Source organism: Rhea pennata, chromosome 1, assembly GCF_028389875.1.
Source record: "Rhea pennata isolate bPtePen1 chromosome 1, bPtePen1.pri, whole genome shotgun sequence".
Lineage (NCBI taxonomy): Eukaryota > Metazoa > Chordata > Aves > Rheiformes > Rheidae > Rhea > Rhea pennata.
In genome coordinates, this window is record NC_084663.1 from 173,615,474 (window position 1) to 173,634,209 (window position 18,736).

The 18,736-nt window shown below is 44.0% G+C and overlaps 1 protein-coding gene and 1 long non-coding RNA gene across 6 annotated transcripts in view; both read left to right on the top strand.

Moving 5' to 3' along the window:
* Positions 1-2,433: 2,433 nt before the first annotated feature.
* The window catches only part of DACH1 (dachshund family transcription factor 1), a 359,043-nt gene continuing 342,740 nt past the window's right edge, over positions 2,434-18,736 (top strand). For all 5 annotated transcript variants that reach the window (XM_062566918.1, XM_062566916.1, XM_062566914.1 and 2 more), the window contains exon 1: positions 2,434-3,630. In XM_062566918.1, the coding sequence (XP_062422902.1) occupies positions 2,921-3,630 (710 nt within the window). In that variant the 5' untranslated portion in view covers positions 2,434-2,920. The remainder of the gene's footprint in view (positions 3,631-18,736) is intronic.
* On the top strand, positions 4,231-18,297 carry LOC134135511 (uncharacterized). The gene is made up of 3 exons (XR_009957299.1): positions 4,231-4,315; positions 17,642-17,873; positions 18,022-18,297. It is a non-coding gene; the product is annotated as an uncharacterized LOC134135511 (long non-coding RNA).

Here is an 18,736-nt window from a genome sequence, read left to right on the forward strand (position 1 = left end):
AGAGAGTGATAGTAATGCAATACAGAAAAAGTTTACAAAGCGCAATCTCAGGATTTGTTCGTGTGTTTATGCAAGCGTGTGCGTATGCCCAAGCTAAAATAAATCCAGTCGCTCGCCATAATCGTTAGAAACACTTACCAAGCAAGAAGCTTTGAGGAGTCTTGAACCCTTTCATAAATCTTTTTCTTTTTCGCCTTCTAATCCCATTGTTTCATTGAACTATAAAGGTTAACCCAAACCTGTGGTAGTAAACCCTTTCAAACTGCATTTTCTTTAAATTGTGTCGAACCATGATGACTATATATATCCATGAGGACACATGAAAAACAGGAGGACTGGTGTGCATCACGTTATAAGGAAGGTAGGGAACAGATGAAACAGTCCTAATTAAGAGTTCACTCAGTACTCCAAGTGGCAATATCACGCGTGTCTGGCTCTGTCTTAATCTCCTCAAAGGTCTGTTTTATATCTTTAGATGCAAAAGGGCAGTTGAGGCAAAGCAACAATGAGCAGAGCTGGCTTTCTACGACTGAAAAGGATGCAATATATTTACATTCTTTCAGTGTATTCCAAGTTTTATGTCAAAACTAGATCCTGCCACTGTAAATGAAGTTGTACAAGCTCCTCCAGATAAATGTTTTGAGGCTTGAAAAAGTGTTCCATACTATTAGGGGTGCATAAAGATTTCAAAACAAAGCATCGCTGTGTTCTTCCTTGTTTTTAACTGCCCATTCTGAAGATTTTAGTGTAGGAAATATAAAACTTCACTAGCAAGGTAAGTTCTTCTGGAATTAAGACACATCTTTCTGTGTTTAAAACACAAATATCCTCAGATGCAAAAAGAAAAGAAAAAAAAAAACAAGTTAAAGTGCAATGAACAAGTAGATCGTACGAGAATGCTTTAAATCTGGATAAAGTGGAAATTTCCCCTGCACAGAATTACAATAGTTGAAATTATCCACTCTGTAGATGTCTCATCCCATGAGTCATCTCTCACATAATAGTACACATTAAAAAAAAAAAAAAAAAAAAAAAAAAAAAAAAAAAAAAGCAGCTAAGGGCATATACACGCATCACAATTAATCAAGTACCTAATTTATGTTTCTAAAGCCGAAAGAGCTGTGGACATCCTATCCCCTGGTTTTGCAGATGGTCCATCTCTATGAATGACCGTTTCTCTGGCCCTATAAAAACTGAAGTGCCCTTAAGTGTGGAGGGGGGGAAATAAGAAAACAAAGCTCTCTGCTTTCCTGAATGACCCCTAACCCCCACGCACTGGGGCTATCGATCACACATGCCCGAATCCAAGCGAAAACCCCGGCCCAAACTTCGGGGGCGGCCAGGTACCGCAGCGCGCAGCGGCCTGCGCAGCGCTGGCGAGCAGCAGCCACACGGCCCGGCCCCTCGCGGCCGCCACTGCGCATGCGTGGGCAAGCGCAGCCGCTCACTTTGCGCGGTACCTGGCGGCGGGGCTGCGCGGCGCTGCGCGCTCACCTGTTGCGGGCGCAAAGCAAAAAAAAAAAAAAGGGGGGGGGGAGAAAAGAAGGGGAAAAAAAGAAAAATAAAAGGAGGGTGGGTGGGCGACCCTGCGCGTTTTTTAAGTTTCCTTCAGCGCGGCTCCTAGCAAAGTCGCCGCCGGGCGCCGGTTGTGCGCGGGTGCGAAGGGCGGCCCGGGATCGGCGCGGCTCCGCGCCGGGGCTCCGCTCTCGCCTTCCGCGGGGAAGGGGGCGCCCGCCGCGGCGCCGGGGGCCGCCGCCGCCCGCAGCCGAGCACGTGCGGCGGCGGCCGGCGCAAGCGGGGCGGGCTGCGCCCTTTGATCGTTCGCTTTCAGGAAGTGCCGTGCGGATGCGCCGGCGCTGCGCGGAGCTCCGCGCCCCGCGCAGCCGCCCCGCGCAGCCGCCCCGCAGCAGGGGGCCCGGCGCTGCGCGGCGCGCACCCTCCGCGCCCTCACCAGCTAGCAGGAGCGTTTGCGGGCTCGGGAGTAAAAATAACAATAATAAAAATAAATAAAAAAAAAAAAAAGAAAGAAAGAAACCCGTCGCGAGGCTTCTGCTTTTGTCTGCCTGTGCCGCCCCCAGCGCCCTCTGCCCTCGTCCCGCGCCGGGAGAGCCCCCTCCCCGCGGGCTTTAGGAGAAGCTTGAAACGCTCGTGTTTCCCCACAAAATGTGTTGACAAGCGATTGCTGAAAAGGGCTGGGAAAATTACATCTCGTCTCTGGTGGGGTGAAATATGAAACATGTAATCTAACGGTTCCTGAAGAGGAGGAGAGGGGGGAGGAAGAGGGACTTCTCTCTCTCCCTCTCTCTCTGTTTCCCTGCTCCGGGTTCCTGGTTGGATAATTTGGGTTAATACTAGTGAGTGAGCCTTTTGCTGCTTCAAAGGGTATTTCAAGTTGTCGGAGCTCCTCCCCTCCGCACCGTGTGACAACAACAACTCGTCCAGAGAGCGAGCGAGCAGCGAGCGGCGGCGGCAGCCAGCACTTCCCAGCTCATTTTCTCTCTGTCATTCCCCTCTCAATCTTTGATCAATGTACTTGCCAGAGAGAACCGAAGTCCTTCAAACCTCCTCCTTTTCACCTTCGTCTTTAACGTGGTGCTAGAGCAAGGACCACAAAAAGAAACTGCCCTCCCCCCTCCCCTCGGCCCCAGCCCCGCCGCCCGGAGCGGACTTCTCCTCCTCCTCCTCCTCCTCCGTCCCCACTTGCGGGACACTTTGTGCGTTTCTCTCTCTCACTCTGCCCCCTGCTCTCTCGCTCGCCGCAGCACCTGATCCGGGGTTATTCCCCCCTTCTTCTCCCCCCCCCTCCCTTCTCCTCTCTTTTTTTAAAATATATATTTCTTTTAATTTTTGCCCTTTTCCCCTGCGTGTGTGTGTGGGAACTTTCCCCCCTCCCCCTGCCCCCTCCGCCGTATATGTGACCATGGCCGTACCGGCTGCTTTGATCCCTCCGACCCAGCTGGTCCCCCCTCAGCCTCCGGTCTCAACTTCTGCCGCCTGCACCACCACCACCACCACCTCCTCGTCGGCCACCTCCTCTCCGTCTCCGTCCATCGCTCCCCCGCCGGCCGCCTCGGGGACAAACCTATTCCGGCCGGAGCCCATCGCAGCGGCGGCAGCGGCGGCGGCGGCCACAGTCACCTCCACCACCAGCGGCGGCGGCGGTAACGGCAGCGGCGGCAGCGGCGGCGGCGGCAGCCCCAGCCTGGGCAGCGGCGGCGGCGGCAGCGGCGGCGGCGGCACCTCCACTCCCAACGCCAGCGCGGCCAGCGCGGCCGGCAGCCTGCCGGGCAAGCCGGTGTACTCGACCCCGTCGCCGGTGGAGAACACCCCCCAGAACAACGAGTGCAAGATGGTGGATCTGAGGGGGGCCAAAGTGGCCTCCTTCACCGTGGAGGGCTGCGAGCTCATCTGCCTGCCCCAGGCTTTCGACCTCTTCCTGAAGCACTTGGTGGGGGGCTTGCACACGGTCTACACCAAGCTGAAGCGGCTGGAGATCACGCCCGTGGTGTGCAACGTGGAGCAGGTCCGCATCCTGAGGGGGCTGGGGGCCATCCAGCCCGGGGTCAACCGCTGCAAACTCATCTCCAGGAAGGATTTCGAGACCCTCTACAACGACTGCACCAACGCCAGGTAAGCTACGCCGCCTCACCCCCCCCCCCCCGGCCGCCATCCCCCCTCCGCGTCGCTCCGCGCCGCTTCCCGCGGCCGCCGAGCCAGCCCGGGGCGGCGGGGTGGTGGGGTGGGTGGGGGGGCGGCCCGACCCGCTCCCCTGCTGCCACATGCGCTCGCCCCCTCCCTGCCCCGGCTGCCGGCCCCGACCAGCCTCCGAGGCAGCCGGCGGAGTTGATCTGTGCTGGGACAGAGAGAGAAAGGAGAAGGGGGTGTTTTTGCCCCCCCCGCCCCCGCCGGTGCCGCGCGACTGTCGCGCTGTCGCCGGGGGGGGGAGCTCGGGGCAGCGCAGCGCGCTGCGTGCGCGGGGAGCGGGGCACCGCCGGCGGAGGAGGGGGCAGCGGGGCCAAAAAGTGCTTCCTGAGCTCCCTCCTGCTCAACCTCACACGTGGGTGTACACTGAAAACCGGCAGCCCCGGCGGAAAAAAAAAGAGCCGTCCGGGGGGTGCACGGGAGGGGGCGGGGAGCGGTCCTGGGGGTGCGCGGGGGCGGGGGGCGCCGTGCGTGCCGCGTAAGGCGTGGTGAGGCGCTGAGCCGCCTTCCGGAGCACTTGCCCGGCGGAGGGCCCTATCCCGGGGTGCTCGGAGCCCCCCTCGCCATCCGCTGCTGTCATGTATGCGACAGGGCACGTGCACTTTTTGTATAGGTCCGTGAGGCAGTTGCCACATGGCGAGCGCGGGGGGAGGAGGTGGAGGAGGGCGGGAAGACGGAGGAGGAGGAGGAGGTGTCGGCTGATGTGTTTTTTTTTTTTTTTTTTTTTTTTTTTTTTTTTTTTTTTTTCCGTGGGGTATCGGGGCGAGGTGCGAGGCGGCCGGGCCGGTGCGCTGCCCCCCGGCAGGCCCGCCGCGGGGAGCAGGCGGGAGCGGCGCCGTGCGCCGGCCGCCCGCGGAGGAGGAGGCGGCGGCGGCGGCGGCGCGCCCGCGCGCGGCCGCGTCGCGCTGCGGCCCGGGGCGCGGGGCGCGCACACGCCGCCCCCTCTCCCTCGCCACGCGAAACCTCCCGCTTGCGGGGCTGGGGAGGGGGGAAAGTCCCGCTGAAACAGCAGCCGGCTCTGAGGCTGCGGGGCAAAGCGTGGGGGCTCGGAGCGCGCGGGTTACGGGGCTGAATCTGTCCGATAAGGAAAAGGGATCAAGTAATTGCTGTGGCTTGGAGATCAGCGCGTCTCCACTTCAGCCGGGCCCCCAGTGCTTGTGTGTGTGCGTGTGTGTGCGTGTGTGTGTGTGTGTGCGCGTGTGCGTGCGTGCGCGCTGCGGGCTGGTGGGAACTTCAGCCCGGAGCGAAGGTTTGCCACGAAGGAGACTTAGGCAAAGTCCATTGCCCGCTCCCGCAGCCGCTGCCTTCGCCTGCCCGTTTCGCTCCGCCGCGGTCGGAGCTCGCGGGGCCGCCGCCGGCAGCGCCTGGAGCCTGCTCCCGGGCCAGGCGGTGCTCGCTGCCTCCGCCCGCTCCGGCTCCGCCGCTGCCCCTGCCCGCTGCCGCCGGCGCGGGCCAAAGCAAAGCGCGCCCTCCGCGCTAGCTGCTGCTAGGTGGGTGAGCGAAGTTCTTGAATATTCAGGGCAGCAGGCGCAGAACAGCCTGGAATAACTTCCAAGCACTGACATACTGTAACTACTTGGGTAACACGATATTGTTTCATGTCGAATAGACATGAATATTAATAGATGCTTTTAGACGATTGTTTTCGTGCAGCATGTAAGTTGTAACAACTCTGTGGGAGTGCCAAGATTTAGTCCTTAAAATAAAGCCCATGTAAGTTTTGTTTTGCCAGTTATGTGAATTATTATTTGAACATGAAAGATTAAATATTACAGCAAGCTTTTTTTTTCTTTTTCTTTTTTTTCAGGGGAGGGGGGCTCAATTCCTGGACTTGGCAAGATTGAGAAAGGGTTTGCCAGCCTGATTATAACACGGGTTGATTATGTCAACGGTACAGAATCAACCGTGTTTCAGCTGTTTCTGAGGTTTTCTGTGTTATCATCCAGCACACTAGAAATTACAGTAGTGGGTTCAGAAGTGGGTAGGATTTGACCCTTAAAGAACATAATTGTAGTAGACTTATTTATACAGCCATTAAGCAAATAACTCAATGGAAAGGATTTGCAGTAGGTATGCAAAATGTATTATTACAGTATAGACGAATAAAGCAAAGTGGGTCAGTGAGTTTTGGTCAAAATGAATATCACCAGAACATAAAACTATATTTACTTTCTGGATTTTCCTTCTGACACATTTCATTCTGATCCTTCTCTCCTTTCAGATTAATTATTTTGAATTGTTTCTAACATTGCAGTGATTATGTAGGGTATTTTGCTCTACTTGATTTAGTGATTTAAGTGACCTTCCCGGACTCTTGGTTACTGTGTACCTGATCTGGATGATGTTTTTTTGTTTCATGGGTGGACACTTACTGATGAGATACAAGCTTTAAGAGCAAACTCCATCCTAACAGCTAAATTGCTATACTCATCAGATTCAAAAATTTTTGAACCAGCATCTTATCACTGTTACATTTGTCTCATAATCAGCTGATGCACTTGAATAAACTAATCCCTTTTTGGAAAGCTTCATCAAGGTTAATACGTTATTTAATCAAAAAAAGCATCCAAATAAAGCCGTTACTTGGTTGCTCTTCAAATGGATTGAACTGGTCGTTGCCAGTTGCTGTGGAAATAATTTATAACAACTTATTTCAAGACAGAAAAGTTTTAGATGTCTTTCACCAAAATGATACATTTTAACTGTGATATTGCTAGTTAAAAAAAATCAATAAAACAAAAATCAATTAAACACCAAGGGATTTTCTATTGAATGCTTAATGTGGAGGTCTGTAAAGTGAACTGGTTTCTGTGTTTATTTGTGATACTGCTAATAATAACGTGATACTAAAGGACCTTTTTCTAAATTAGGCTCCTGTATCAGTTCACTGGAAAAATAATCTTCCGGTATGGAAGATGACTTTTCTTTTCTGTTCATACTGACCTTTGCTTTCATTTTCCCCATAAAAAGCATTGGTCACCAAACAGAAATCCAGGAAATAGCAAACTGTGCATTTAGCCAGCATTACGATTAAACGGTCTGACATTAATGGGATGCTAGGAAGCCATATGCCAAACAAACAGGAGAAGTTTAAAGGCGGAACATGAGAAATATTTAAAGCTAATAGATGCCAATCTAGTCAGGTTCCTTGAATGCGTATGTAAAAAGAGTGGTGAGCTGTTCACTGGATGTCACCTGCGTAGGATTAATGACCTGGAAGCTATTGATCCCGGACTGTTTCTGGTCTCTTGTGTTGCGAGTACTTGTTGTGGAATTCTACCATGCTGGTGCCTTCGTGGAGTTTTCCCATAGACTGTGATTGGCTTTGGATCATGCCCATTAGAGAAAAGACTAAAAGCGTGGCTTCTTCTGACCTCCCTCCTGTGGCCAGGATATGTTAATCTTTCCTGGCATTTGAAGATGATTTTGAAAGAGTTCATTGACATTCATACTCAAAGCAGAGAATTATTAGCACTGTGTGGAAGCTCTTTAAAAATTTTGGAAAACAACCTATTTGATTTTGAGTATAAAAAGAGAAAGATGCCGGACATAAAACAATTCTCTTCAAAGCCTGTCTTCCACTGCAGTTATTCAGCCGCTTTTTGCTAGCTTCTGCTTCTCTCAAATTATGTGAACCTAGCATGTGCTTGTTTACTGAATGCTGCATGCTTGCATAGGTTTTTCTGTTCGTATTAATTAAAGGCGTATCTCACCCAGATAGGCCGATATAGATCACAGATATTTTAAACGAACAAGTCAGCAAGTGCAGCTGCAAATAATTTCAAATATATAATGTCTGTGGTTTATATTGATGACTTCCCTTCTTGCCGCAGATTGCTAAAATATAATCAGCAGAAATATAGTGGGTTTTACAAGCAAAGAAGACTTCTGGAAGGCCAGAGGATAAATAGGAGTTAACTATAAAGAAGGAGCGAAAGGTTTGGAGCTGGTTTGCTCAGACTTAAAAAAAGCCCCGAAAGACTCCAACCTCTAAAAATATCCATATCATGGTATTTATTGGTAAATATTATTAATTAGAAGCTGAGATCTTTGGAGCGTAATTGCTACAACAGAGCAGACTATTTATCCCTTTAATCTGATACTTAGTCGCTGGCAGGGGCCCAGTATCTCCTACTCGAGGAAGGGAGCACTTCTCCCCGGTGAACGCTGGCAGCCCGCGGTGCGAGGCTGCGAGCGCCGTGCATGCGCTGGGGTGCGAGGGGCTCGCAGTGCCGGCCACGGAGGCAGTTCTTCCCGGCCAATTCACCTGATTTTCCTGAAATATTCGGTTTACTCAGCCCCGCCTTTGTCTGATAGCTGTCAATACTGTTAAAGGTTTATTCTCCCCCCCCCCCTTTTTTAATGAAGCTGTTACTGGTAACTGTAGGTTATGTAAAAATGCACAAATTCGTTGTCGATTTTGTTTCAACTTTTCTTAAGAGAACAGAATAGAGGACAGCCCAGTGAAATGCACTTGTCAGTAAAGAGTCTTCTGTTCCTACCAACTAGTGACATCTCTGTTCAAATGCTAAGTTCAAATTCAGCCCTTGATTCTCCTTTTGGTGCTGCACATGCAATTGCAGGGGCTCTTGGTCCAGCCTGGGATGCTTCTCTTCGCGCTGCTCGTGTCTGTGGCAGGTAAAAGTATTAGAGATGTTACAGCTTGCAGGTAATTTTTTAGGCCTTTTTTTCTTCCGGCCTCCGACGCGAGGCCGGCTCCGTTCGCGCCGGGCCGGGCCGGGCCTTGGGCGGGCGGTGCGGGTCGGGGCAGCCCCCGGGAATGCCCCCTGTCGGCCGGCGGCGCGGCGCGCGCGCTCCCGCCGGCGCTTCCCCCCCCGCCTCCTGGCGCGCGCTATTTTCAGCAATTCATCAGCCCGGTGAAAGAGAATGTACTTAAAGTAATCTTATTTACGACTCCTGTTCCTAACGTTTTGTGATCTGGAGAGTGTGTTCTGAGTGTTTGCTGGGGATGATAATTTTGTTTGACTGCCATTTAGTATGTCTTCTGTTTTCTCCTGTTGTTAGATCATTCCAGACGGCTGTTTTTGCCTATCGCTGTGATTCATCATCTAAAGTGAATTGCACGTGAAGCACCAGAATTCTCATACACTGTATTGAATTTTAATATTTTCCTTTTGAACTATATCATAGCTATATTAAATTACTGCTGCAATCTCTGCTGGCCTGGTGTAGGTAAAATCTCTTCAGCATTGCTAGTATTGCTTCTTCATGGAAGAGCTTTCAACTTCAGCCCCAAAAAATCTTTTCTGACTGAAAGATAGCAGACAGAGTAGTCAGGACCCACTGAGTTTTATCAAAATAGTATGAGCCAGTGAACCAAGAGTCCAAAACAACCACGATGTCTGTCTGTTTTTAAGCAAGGACTTAAAAAGGACTGGATTTAGATTGTCTTTGTTCTTTTATAACTTAAATGTGTTTTGTTTTAAAAATAACGTTTGGAGCATCTGCTTTGCATTACGAGTTAATTCCATTCATTGTTTAAAAATAGTTATTAACCTTTTGCAAATTATGTACTGCACATGAACAGTAATTTTTTCAATAATCTTTAAATGTGCATACTGTAACAGCGCCATAATGTGGACTGACATAATATGAATTGACAGTAAATTTTTAGTTGCCTAAATACGTATTTAAATGATAGAGCTGAAGAGTCATCTGCAAAAAGCTATTATGATCTAGAGAGTTAATTCATATATAGATAATTTCTCCAGTGTGCATTAAGGAAGATTTTTTCTTTTTCCATTATCATTTAAATTATTTTCAAAAATCCTGAAACATAAAACAAAATCTTTATATTTAAACTCAAAGTATGTCTGTGACTTGAAGTGATAAAATCCAGACTGATTCGAGGAGTAACTTTATCCTTAACTCACTATTTTCTGCTTATTTATCTGATCCAGTGCTCAGCCAGGGGCATCTCGTAACAACTGCTGATGTTTCATTTCACAAGCAGTGCAGAATATTGAGGAGTAATCTATTAAATAAGGAATTTTATCATTAACAGTGAACTCTCTGCTATTATGTTTTTAAACATATATGTATTTTCAAAATGGAAGATAAAGAAAAAGGGTAGTACAATGTTTTCCATACCATAAAGCACTGTGTTTTCCCTGACTCTGATGAGAGGAAGGATCAGCTTTTGAACATACAATTAAATCCCAATTTGGAGTTCTTTACCCTAAGCCATTGGTTGTGAAGAGCTGGGAAAGTACGTCAGGGAAGGATAACTCTGAAAATCCTGTTTTCTTATATTATCTCCCGTGAATTTCCATCAGTCTCTGTAAGAGATGGGATGTTGGGCTAGGAGGAGTCTGAGTGGCAGTTCAGGATACATTCACCAAAGCTAATGAGACTGCTTGCATGAGTAGTGATAGAGGAAATAGATCACTAAATGTATTTCATTTCACATTGCTTTAAATGATGTTTTGTGATAATTACATTCAGAATCAACTCCTCCTGCAGCAGGTGTATGAATATGTACAATATAGGAATTTGCAGGACTGTATAATAGGATCCTGTAAATCATGCGTATCCAGACAGTTCAGTAGGAATAAACAGAAACTTTCTAAAACAGGCCCAAACTATTTTTTAACATTCTTAATCATTATGATTTTGATTTAATGAAACAGTCTAAAGTTTTTATTTTTCACCCCTGACCATAATCTTATTCATAACAAAATTGATGTGACTTTCTCTTCATTATTCTAAAGGTATCTTGTTCTTCACAAAACTACTGTAAATATTTTCTTCTGTATACTTTGCATCTTCCTTATGAAGAACAAACTGTTTTAAATATGAAAAAAAGAAAGAAATATATATATTTTTTGTTACAATCACCAAATAGTGACACTTCATGCCCACTGCAAGGCTGAAAACAGCTATTGTCCAGGAAGAGTGGAGCAGGTGCAGTTACAATTTCCCGGTGCACTTTGCCTCACTAACAGGACTTTCTTTTTTCATTAAAATAAGAGGATGTTTCAATCACAAAATTTTATTCATTTTAGACCATATAAAATTATTCTCTAAATTAGCCAAATGGTGAAAATCTGCCAATGTTCCTTCTGGTCCAAAACAAGCTTGTGTTTGAGCTAAGCTTTCGGACTAGTTTCCTTATTCACGTTATAATTGTTTGTAGTACTAAAAATACTGAGGACAACATGTTAACTGTTGAGCATGTATTTTTGTTACTTAATTTGTTTAATGTGTGACTGACGGAGGGCCTCGCACAGGTGTCCTCATATACTACGTTGCTGCCAACTTAAAATCGTAGACGTGCCTCCTGGGATTGGATGAGGCTGGGGAGAAAGGGAATAACTGGGACTGCTGCAGGTGTTTTAGCGGAACTGGTAGCCCGTATTTGCCACGGTGCCACGTCATGATTGAAGTTCATAACTCTGAATAATGTGCACGTTAGAGCACTTGTTAACGATGCAGTGCAGAGAACAGGCAATAAGGCGTTTTACATTTGGACAAGAAGCTGGTGTTCGCAAGATGTATCTCAGTATATGCACGTATTTACAAATTGTTGTATGATAGGAGAAGTGTTTTTTTTTTAATCATTTACTTTTGGAAAATGCTTTGCTTTTTCATCTTACTTAAAGGAATTGCAAGAGATCAAAAAGATCAGTAGTTGTATAAAGTAAGTTATAAAGGGAATAGGTAATATATATTTGATTAGTGTTTGAGCACATCGCTTTTAATGTTCATTTCATGTTGTTCTCATACTTAGAAATGAATTTGGTTTATTTTTTAATATAGGGCTACAGTATGATTTTACTCATGGGGAAAAAAGGCTTTTAGATTATAGATAATGTATTTTTAAGAGAATGTATGAACAATGTACTACCTTTTTATCAGGGATGAATCTGAATCTAGTCAGGGTTTATTAATAGTTGGAACATTCTTTAAAATACATTACCAAAGCAGTTATTTTTGAATTATATTTTTTCAGGTGTAGTTAAAATATGAAAGTAATATTTCAGTTGATTTCTTATTATATTTTAACAGATGCCAGTGCTTTCTGTTTCTAGGAAGTATATAATTTGTTCCCAGTCTCCTGGTCTGCTATAACCCCCCCCACCTTTTTTTAAGGGAGAAGGTTACTTACAGGACTTAACTGTTTACATTAAAATAAATATACTGTGGTTTTAAACCAAACACTTAACTTTAAGAATGTGGATAGTCCCATTGCTTTCAATAGACTCCATAAATCTTTTAAACTAAGCATATGCAAAATAGTTTTGCAAATTCTAATGGACATATTTGGTAGAAAGCTCTCTTACTGTATACTTGCATTTGTAGCAACAGTTGTGAAAAAATGCTCTAGATTTAGTGTCTTGTAAATTACACTTGTTGCATAAAATAGCAAGATCTCAAGATTCATGTTGCATTTTTTAATATTTTTTGAGTATTACATTCTTTTGTAAAGATTAATTTTAGGAAATCAGGGCAACGTCTTGGTAGGAATGAGTTTCTGGGTTTGCTATAAACCATGGCTTCATATACCCCGTTGGGACTTCTTGTGTTCATTTCTGTAGAACAGAAGAAGCTAATTTCTTCATTAGGCAGTGGACACTTAACGATGTATGCCTGTGGCTGTCACTTTTCACACTTTGGTTCTGATAGTCACTGATAATTCAGTGGGAAGGAAATGAAACCATTTTCCAATTGTTTTCAGTTTCCTTAAGTTTCTGCTTAAAAGCAAAAAAAAAAAAAAAAAAAAAAAGAAGAAGAAGAAAGGAGGGGGGGAGGAGAAGAAAATACCAAGTGGTACAAAGTATATGATAAGAACTGATAGAGATGACAAGTCAAAATGTGATATCTATTTTTTGTATTGGCTTATTAGAATAGTTCTGAAAATTTAGCTCATACCTAAATACCTAAGACTTTACACTCGTGCCACGATTGTGTTGTAAATTCCCATGTACGTTACTCTAATTCAAAGCAGGATAAAAACCAGGAAATGCTAATAAACTACTTTATCTTATATTATTGAGTATTGTAGGTGGTTTATGGTTCTACTTATATCAAAATTAATTTGCTCCTCAAATATCATGTCAAAAGCATGGCAGAAAGTGAAACTTCTGTAGTTTACAGTAATTTACAGTTTCATATACAGCTGTGTAAAACACTTTTGAGAAGCTACGAGGAAAATGTATTAAAAGTACAAAGTTAACAGCATATAGCTGTTTCATGAACACATATATGCAAACTGTTCTTTAAGAAGGAGTCAAAACATTTTCTGCAGAGAGCGTCAAGGAGGTTTTTAGTAGAGAAATCTGGGTATAGCCACAACTGTTGGATTGGCTTGATGCCACCTCGTGATACCACAAGTGGGATATGGCTAAGAATTAATAAACTTTCAACAGATTTGATCTTTCAGAGCTTCTGTGACACCATCTCAGTGGAAAGGGGGGCTTTACCTTTGGTGGAAGGAGCTTGGCTCCACGGTATGTGGATCTCTACATACTAGAGAGAGCCATTTGCTTAAATACCCTGAATTTCTAGTCTGCAGCCCTTCCTCTGCAATTTTATTACGTGGTTTAAAGCTTACCACCCAGTGCCCGTCAGTGTGGGGAGCTCCCTGCGGAGATCAGTGTGCCTGTGGCCCGTGATGGAGCAATCATACGTGCCTCTGGCCGTCAGCATGTGTAGGGACATGCAGGGCACGTGCTGCCGTGTGTTCGAAGGGGGCTCCTGGACCCTGCACCCTTTTACATGGGTTGGGGAAGTCTGAACAGGGCCAGAAGGAGTGTAGGTCCTCTAGGGGGTGGTGGTTTGTGTTGCTGTGTTTTGTGGCTGGACTCAACCCGTTATCACTCTGACCTCATTGCAGAGGAGTTCAATATGTGTACTGGTATCTACTATGGGATGTAATGGTAAGTAGAGTAATTCCAGGTCATTCCTGGAGTCCCCATGTCATTTAACTCTCTGTTGCTGAGGCCTTGCTGAGATGGGCCTGCTGAGTATACTTTCCATCTTTTCCAGTGACCCCTTATGTGATGTTGGACAAGTTCCTTTGTGGTTCTATATCTTATTCTAGCTATGTGTGAAATTAGAGTAATACAATGTCATAAGAGCTAACAAAATAATAGCTATGGAATACTTTGTGAGAGGGGCATATATTCACAAATAATCTGAAGTATGACTATATATGTAAAACATTTTAAGGCTGAAGGATAAGGACGTTGCCAGTTAAAACTGTTGGCATTGTTCTGTGATAAGGTCATCCGTTCTTTTGTTTGCTGTGGCAGTTGATAAAAGAAAAATATTTATTTTATAGAGGTGAAAAATGCAGACATTTTCATCGGTGAAAGATTAAATGAAAAAAAAAGCCCTTAATTTTACATTCTGTTTTGTGAAATCTTGTTGCACCCATCTGCGTGTTTTTCTTTATGGAAGGTGTGCTGTAACCAGGATGGGTATATCTTTTCTGCTCAGCTGATAGTTTCCTCTCACAATTTAAGAATGCATGCAGATTTGAACTTGTAGCCAGGAAAAGTGTTGCCATGCTTCAAATTGCCAAAGGACCTCAAGGGACAGAAACTTGACCTGGTTTTATGAAACCATAGAATTACATTTATACAAGTTACCCCATGGGAAAGGAGTGAACTGATCCCAATTCATTTCTAAATACTGGGGCCTTATGGGTCACATTTGAATTCTCCTCTACACCTGCTTTTCTACTAAATTTATCTGAGGACATTTTTAGAAACTTACTTTACATTAGGTATGGATCATGTGCCTAGTATTTAACAGTTCAGTGTTCTAATGTCTAATGGTTTCTTGATATAATTAAGCTAGAAAAAGTTTAAAATTATAGAATTTGTTTAATACGAGCTAAATCCTCAAACAGTAAACTCCCTTCAGGGGTTAGTAACCCAGGCTTAGTTTTCCTGCCTGTGAAATGAGAACATAGTCCCTAAAAAGTCACTGGATATAAACTTCTGATGGGCTGTAGATAAGAGATTGACTCTGCAGCTGCTGATTAGGCTGCTCTTGGGATGTGGGACACAGAGGCTCTGGGTTTAAAAATGATTACCAAATAAGACAATTTACCAGAAGACAGTGATGTGACTTCCTTTCCTTCCTCCCCTATGGCCCTCTTCCTTCTGCTGGTTAGATGGAACACTTGGGATGTGGAAAATCTGGCTTCAGATCTCTTCTTTGAATCAATCAAGGCAACAAGTAGATGTTGCCATGACCTTGGAGTACTCTGGTTGGAGCTGGAAGGCTAAATCTGTTGTGGTGCGTGCATACCCCACTCTGTGAGGTGGCTATTCAGGGTGTCTGAGGGTATCTGCAGTGTAGTGGCAGTTTTGGGTATGCCAACTGAGTTGAAACAGTGGGCCCTAAGGGTGGGGAAAGGCGCCCAAGAACGTTTGAATATCTCGAGCTGTAGTCTTACATACTTCCATTAAAATTAGAATTAGCTTGCATTTGGATTTATTTAACAAATTAAGTGCTCTGTTCAGCTTAAGCTTGCCTCAGCAATTACTACCCCACCGAGGGTCTACAAACCTTCCAGGCTCCACTTCCACTTTCTTGGGGAAACTATTTCCTTTTCTAAGGCAATCTTTCCATTCTTGAAAGATACTTTCAGAGTTGAAATTGGCAATAAGTGCCTGCGTAAGTCTACCCTTTTCTAGGGAATGAGTGACAGATTTGGATACTATTCATCTAGTAATAGATTGCTTTTCTGCTTATGCACCACCTTAACACTTTAGTTTGACTAAACAGTTCAGCTGGCATTCCCTAGCTTTATACTTTCTCTTCTCCAATATAGACATGGCAGCAGAGGCTTTTGTGTGCAATTACTGCTCCCACATTTACCCAGTCATGAGTTTAGGGTCACTTTGTTGGCTTCAGCAAGAAGGATTGGAAGGTGAGAAATGGGAATAAGAGTGTAAGACTTGCAACAAATAAGTTTTTTTTAATATGTTTGTTTGTTTTGCACACTGGTGAACTCTCCTGTACAATTTGTGTTAAGTCACTCATTGCCTTCTCAACCTGGATATCCAAACTCTTTTATGAGGCATCAGATACTTTTATGAATGTTATTCACAGTCTTTGCTTCATTTGACTGGGAGAATGAAGGACAAGTTTTCTGCTTAATAGTTACTTCTTGTCACTGTTACGTATTTATTATAAATGTGTGCAAAATGTCCTTTTCTAATTCACCTCAGAGTAAGTGGTCATATTGATCCCTAAGCTCTTTTTTATCTTTTCTAAGTCAGCATTATGCTTTTACTGATTCGATTTTTGTTAATGTCATCAACAGATTGGAATACTGTAAAACGTTATCTTGGGGTGGGTAAAGTTTTTTTTTTTTTCCCAAAGACACAAAGAATGATTGTGTTTTCAAATGATTTTCGGTGGAAGGTAGGGGTCCAGCTACACGCTGGGGTTTAAACTTTTTTTCTTAGGTACTTACTTATTTGGCTATTAATTTGTAGTTCTCTTGTTCATAACTTGGGAAAAAGATACACTAATTTTACAGTATCCAGAATAAGTTTAGGGGAGAGTAGGCAAAGGCACTTATCAATAAAGCATTTTGGCTGCTCTCTGATCTTATGGTAAATGCGGGAAATCTTTAAGATAAGCTGTGGCAGCAATGAATGCATCACTGTGATTGAAATGTTTGTCTTAATTTTTTAGCATCTAAATTAGAGAGTAAAAATTCCTTTGTTATCTGATTAATCAAAGGCAAACAACCCCAAATGAAAGAACAAATTCAGATTTTTGGATTCTGAAATCCAAACTCTCCCTTTCCTCTCCTTCTGTTTATTTTCCTCCCCTTACACAGCTGCCCTGATCTTGAAGAAGCTGAAGATGCAAGCTTGCAATGCTTCCTGGAAACCCCATTTTATTAGGCACTGTAAAGACTTCAAATACAGAGGATCCTTGGCTTAGGAAGCAGCAGTTACTAATAGTAGCAGCAGCAGTGGGGACAAGAGCCCTGAGGCTGTGGGGCAGGGAACATGCTGAAGAGTAGAGCGGTGGAGTGAAGAGACAAAACTAAAAGGCTGGTTGACAGTGTGTTAACGCAGATTTACCCTGTGTTACTCTTTACCTACAGTCTTAGAAGTTTACATCTGCATGATCAAATTTTCAGTCTTTGGATCGCAAGCGTTTCCTTTTCCTTTGCTAAGCAAGATGTTGTTTAGATTAGTGTCTGGAAAAAGCAAGCAAGAAGAAGTACTCTTGGCTTTGGTGGTTGGTGGGGAGCAGAGATTCTTGAGGCAGAGATGCTGGTTCGGAATAAGTTTTTTTTTTTTTATTATATATCTGAAAGAATGGATTATTTTCATGCCCTTTAATCACCTCTGCTCTAAGGCTAGTATGCATGTGTACATAAAAGAAGTTACTATTAGAATATAAGACTGAGTTTTGCTAATTAGTCCTCCTTTAGACACTTAACATCTAAATACCAGGCATTGATTATGCCTTGGCATAGTCTTAGCAGAGAGCGAGACTAGAATTCAATAGTTTGTCAGACACCTTTTTCTTCAGAGGTTTACTCATATTTGGAAATATTGCCTATGCTTTGTATGTTTCTAAATATACTCTGGAGAAATTCCCTAGTTTCTTCATATTTTTCCGTATCATATGTGAAGCGATGATTATTGTCATTGTGGAATTGAATTGCATGTACAAGTCTTAATCCCGCAAGCAGGAAGGCAAGTTCTTTATATGTATAGTCCTAATGGCTGTAGAGCGTTGTTTCGGCCATTTGTAGGGATAAAATTATGCACCCTCTGAAGCATGTCAGGATTGGCACCCACATGGCAAGTATAGCAGAGTTTCTTATGTTGGAGTTTCATAGATACTAGCAACCAACTGCGTGGATGATCAAATAACATAATTTGTACTCAAAATGTGAGTTGTCTGTTTGTAAAACCTTTCCCTCAATTTACAGGTACTTGTATGCATGTGAAATTTAGTTACCTGAGCAATCCCATTGATTCGGATGAGAGCGTTCATGTGACTAAAATAAATTAAACATGGGAATGTTTGGAAGAGTGTGACCTTAGAGATGAACAGTCGTATTTCGAAGTATCGAGAGGATACCTATTAAAACGTAAAGCCAGGAGTTCCTATCTGAACCTGGAAACAGAAGCACGCTTAGCTAGTGCACCTGCAAAATAATGGTATGTTTTAATGACACTAAATAACTCTTCCTCAACTTTCTTGTACTCTTCTTTTTGGGGAGTGGGGGGAAGGGAAAGGAAGGAGGGTGAGAGAGGGACGATGACAGCGAGGCTGTTTGTTTTTCACGAAAGTTGTTTGTGATTTCAGGTACTCATGGGAAATCTCTTGATCAGATTCACATCTGTTCCTGTCAAAGTGGGTGCTAAGATACCGGTCACCCAGCAACCATGTCCAAGAGGGAATTGGGCCGATAATAACTTCAAAAAGGAATGACAGATGCTAGATTAGGATGAAAGACAAAACGCATGAAAAATGAGCTTGTTAGAATAAAAAAATTGTTCAAGCACCTTCATGCAAATTAAATGAATATTGAACATTTGCATGCAGTAATTTCTACTTTTTCTGTCGATTGAGAAGAAATAAAGATGGTACATATAAAATCATAAATGTATTTTTTTTTTTTGCACCAATTAACATACAAAGCAGTATCTTTCTTCTAAAAATGAGATTAGCCACCTGGGTGCTTGGCTATATCCCACATATGTCACAACATTTTTGTAATGAGTGTGCTTCTTTTGAAGGAACACCTTATCTAATTCTTTGTAACAAAACAAATAAGGAAGCAACCTTATATTAATTTTAAAATACTTTAGGTTAGCATAGTTCTGTTTTTTTTCAGCTATGGTTTTCAGAGCTGAATTATTTCCTGCTGTCCTTGAATTCAGTCGGTATAATGTGCATTAATAAAAGATCACATAAGATGAGTTCAGAACAAATGCTAAGGGTTCCTATTGACTGGTCAAACAATACGTTTTTAAAATACAATGTCTGTCAGGGTAACATGAAAAAACTCTCAGTTCGC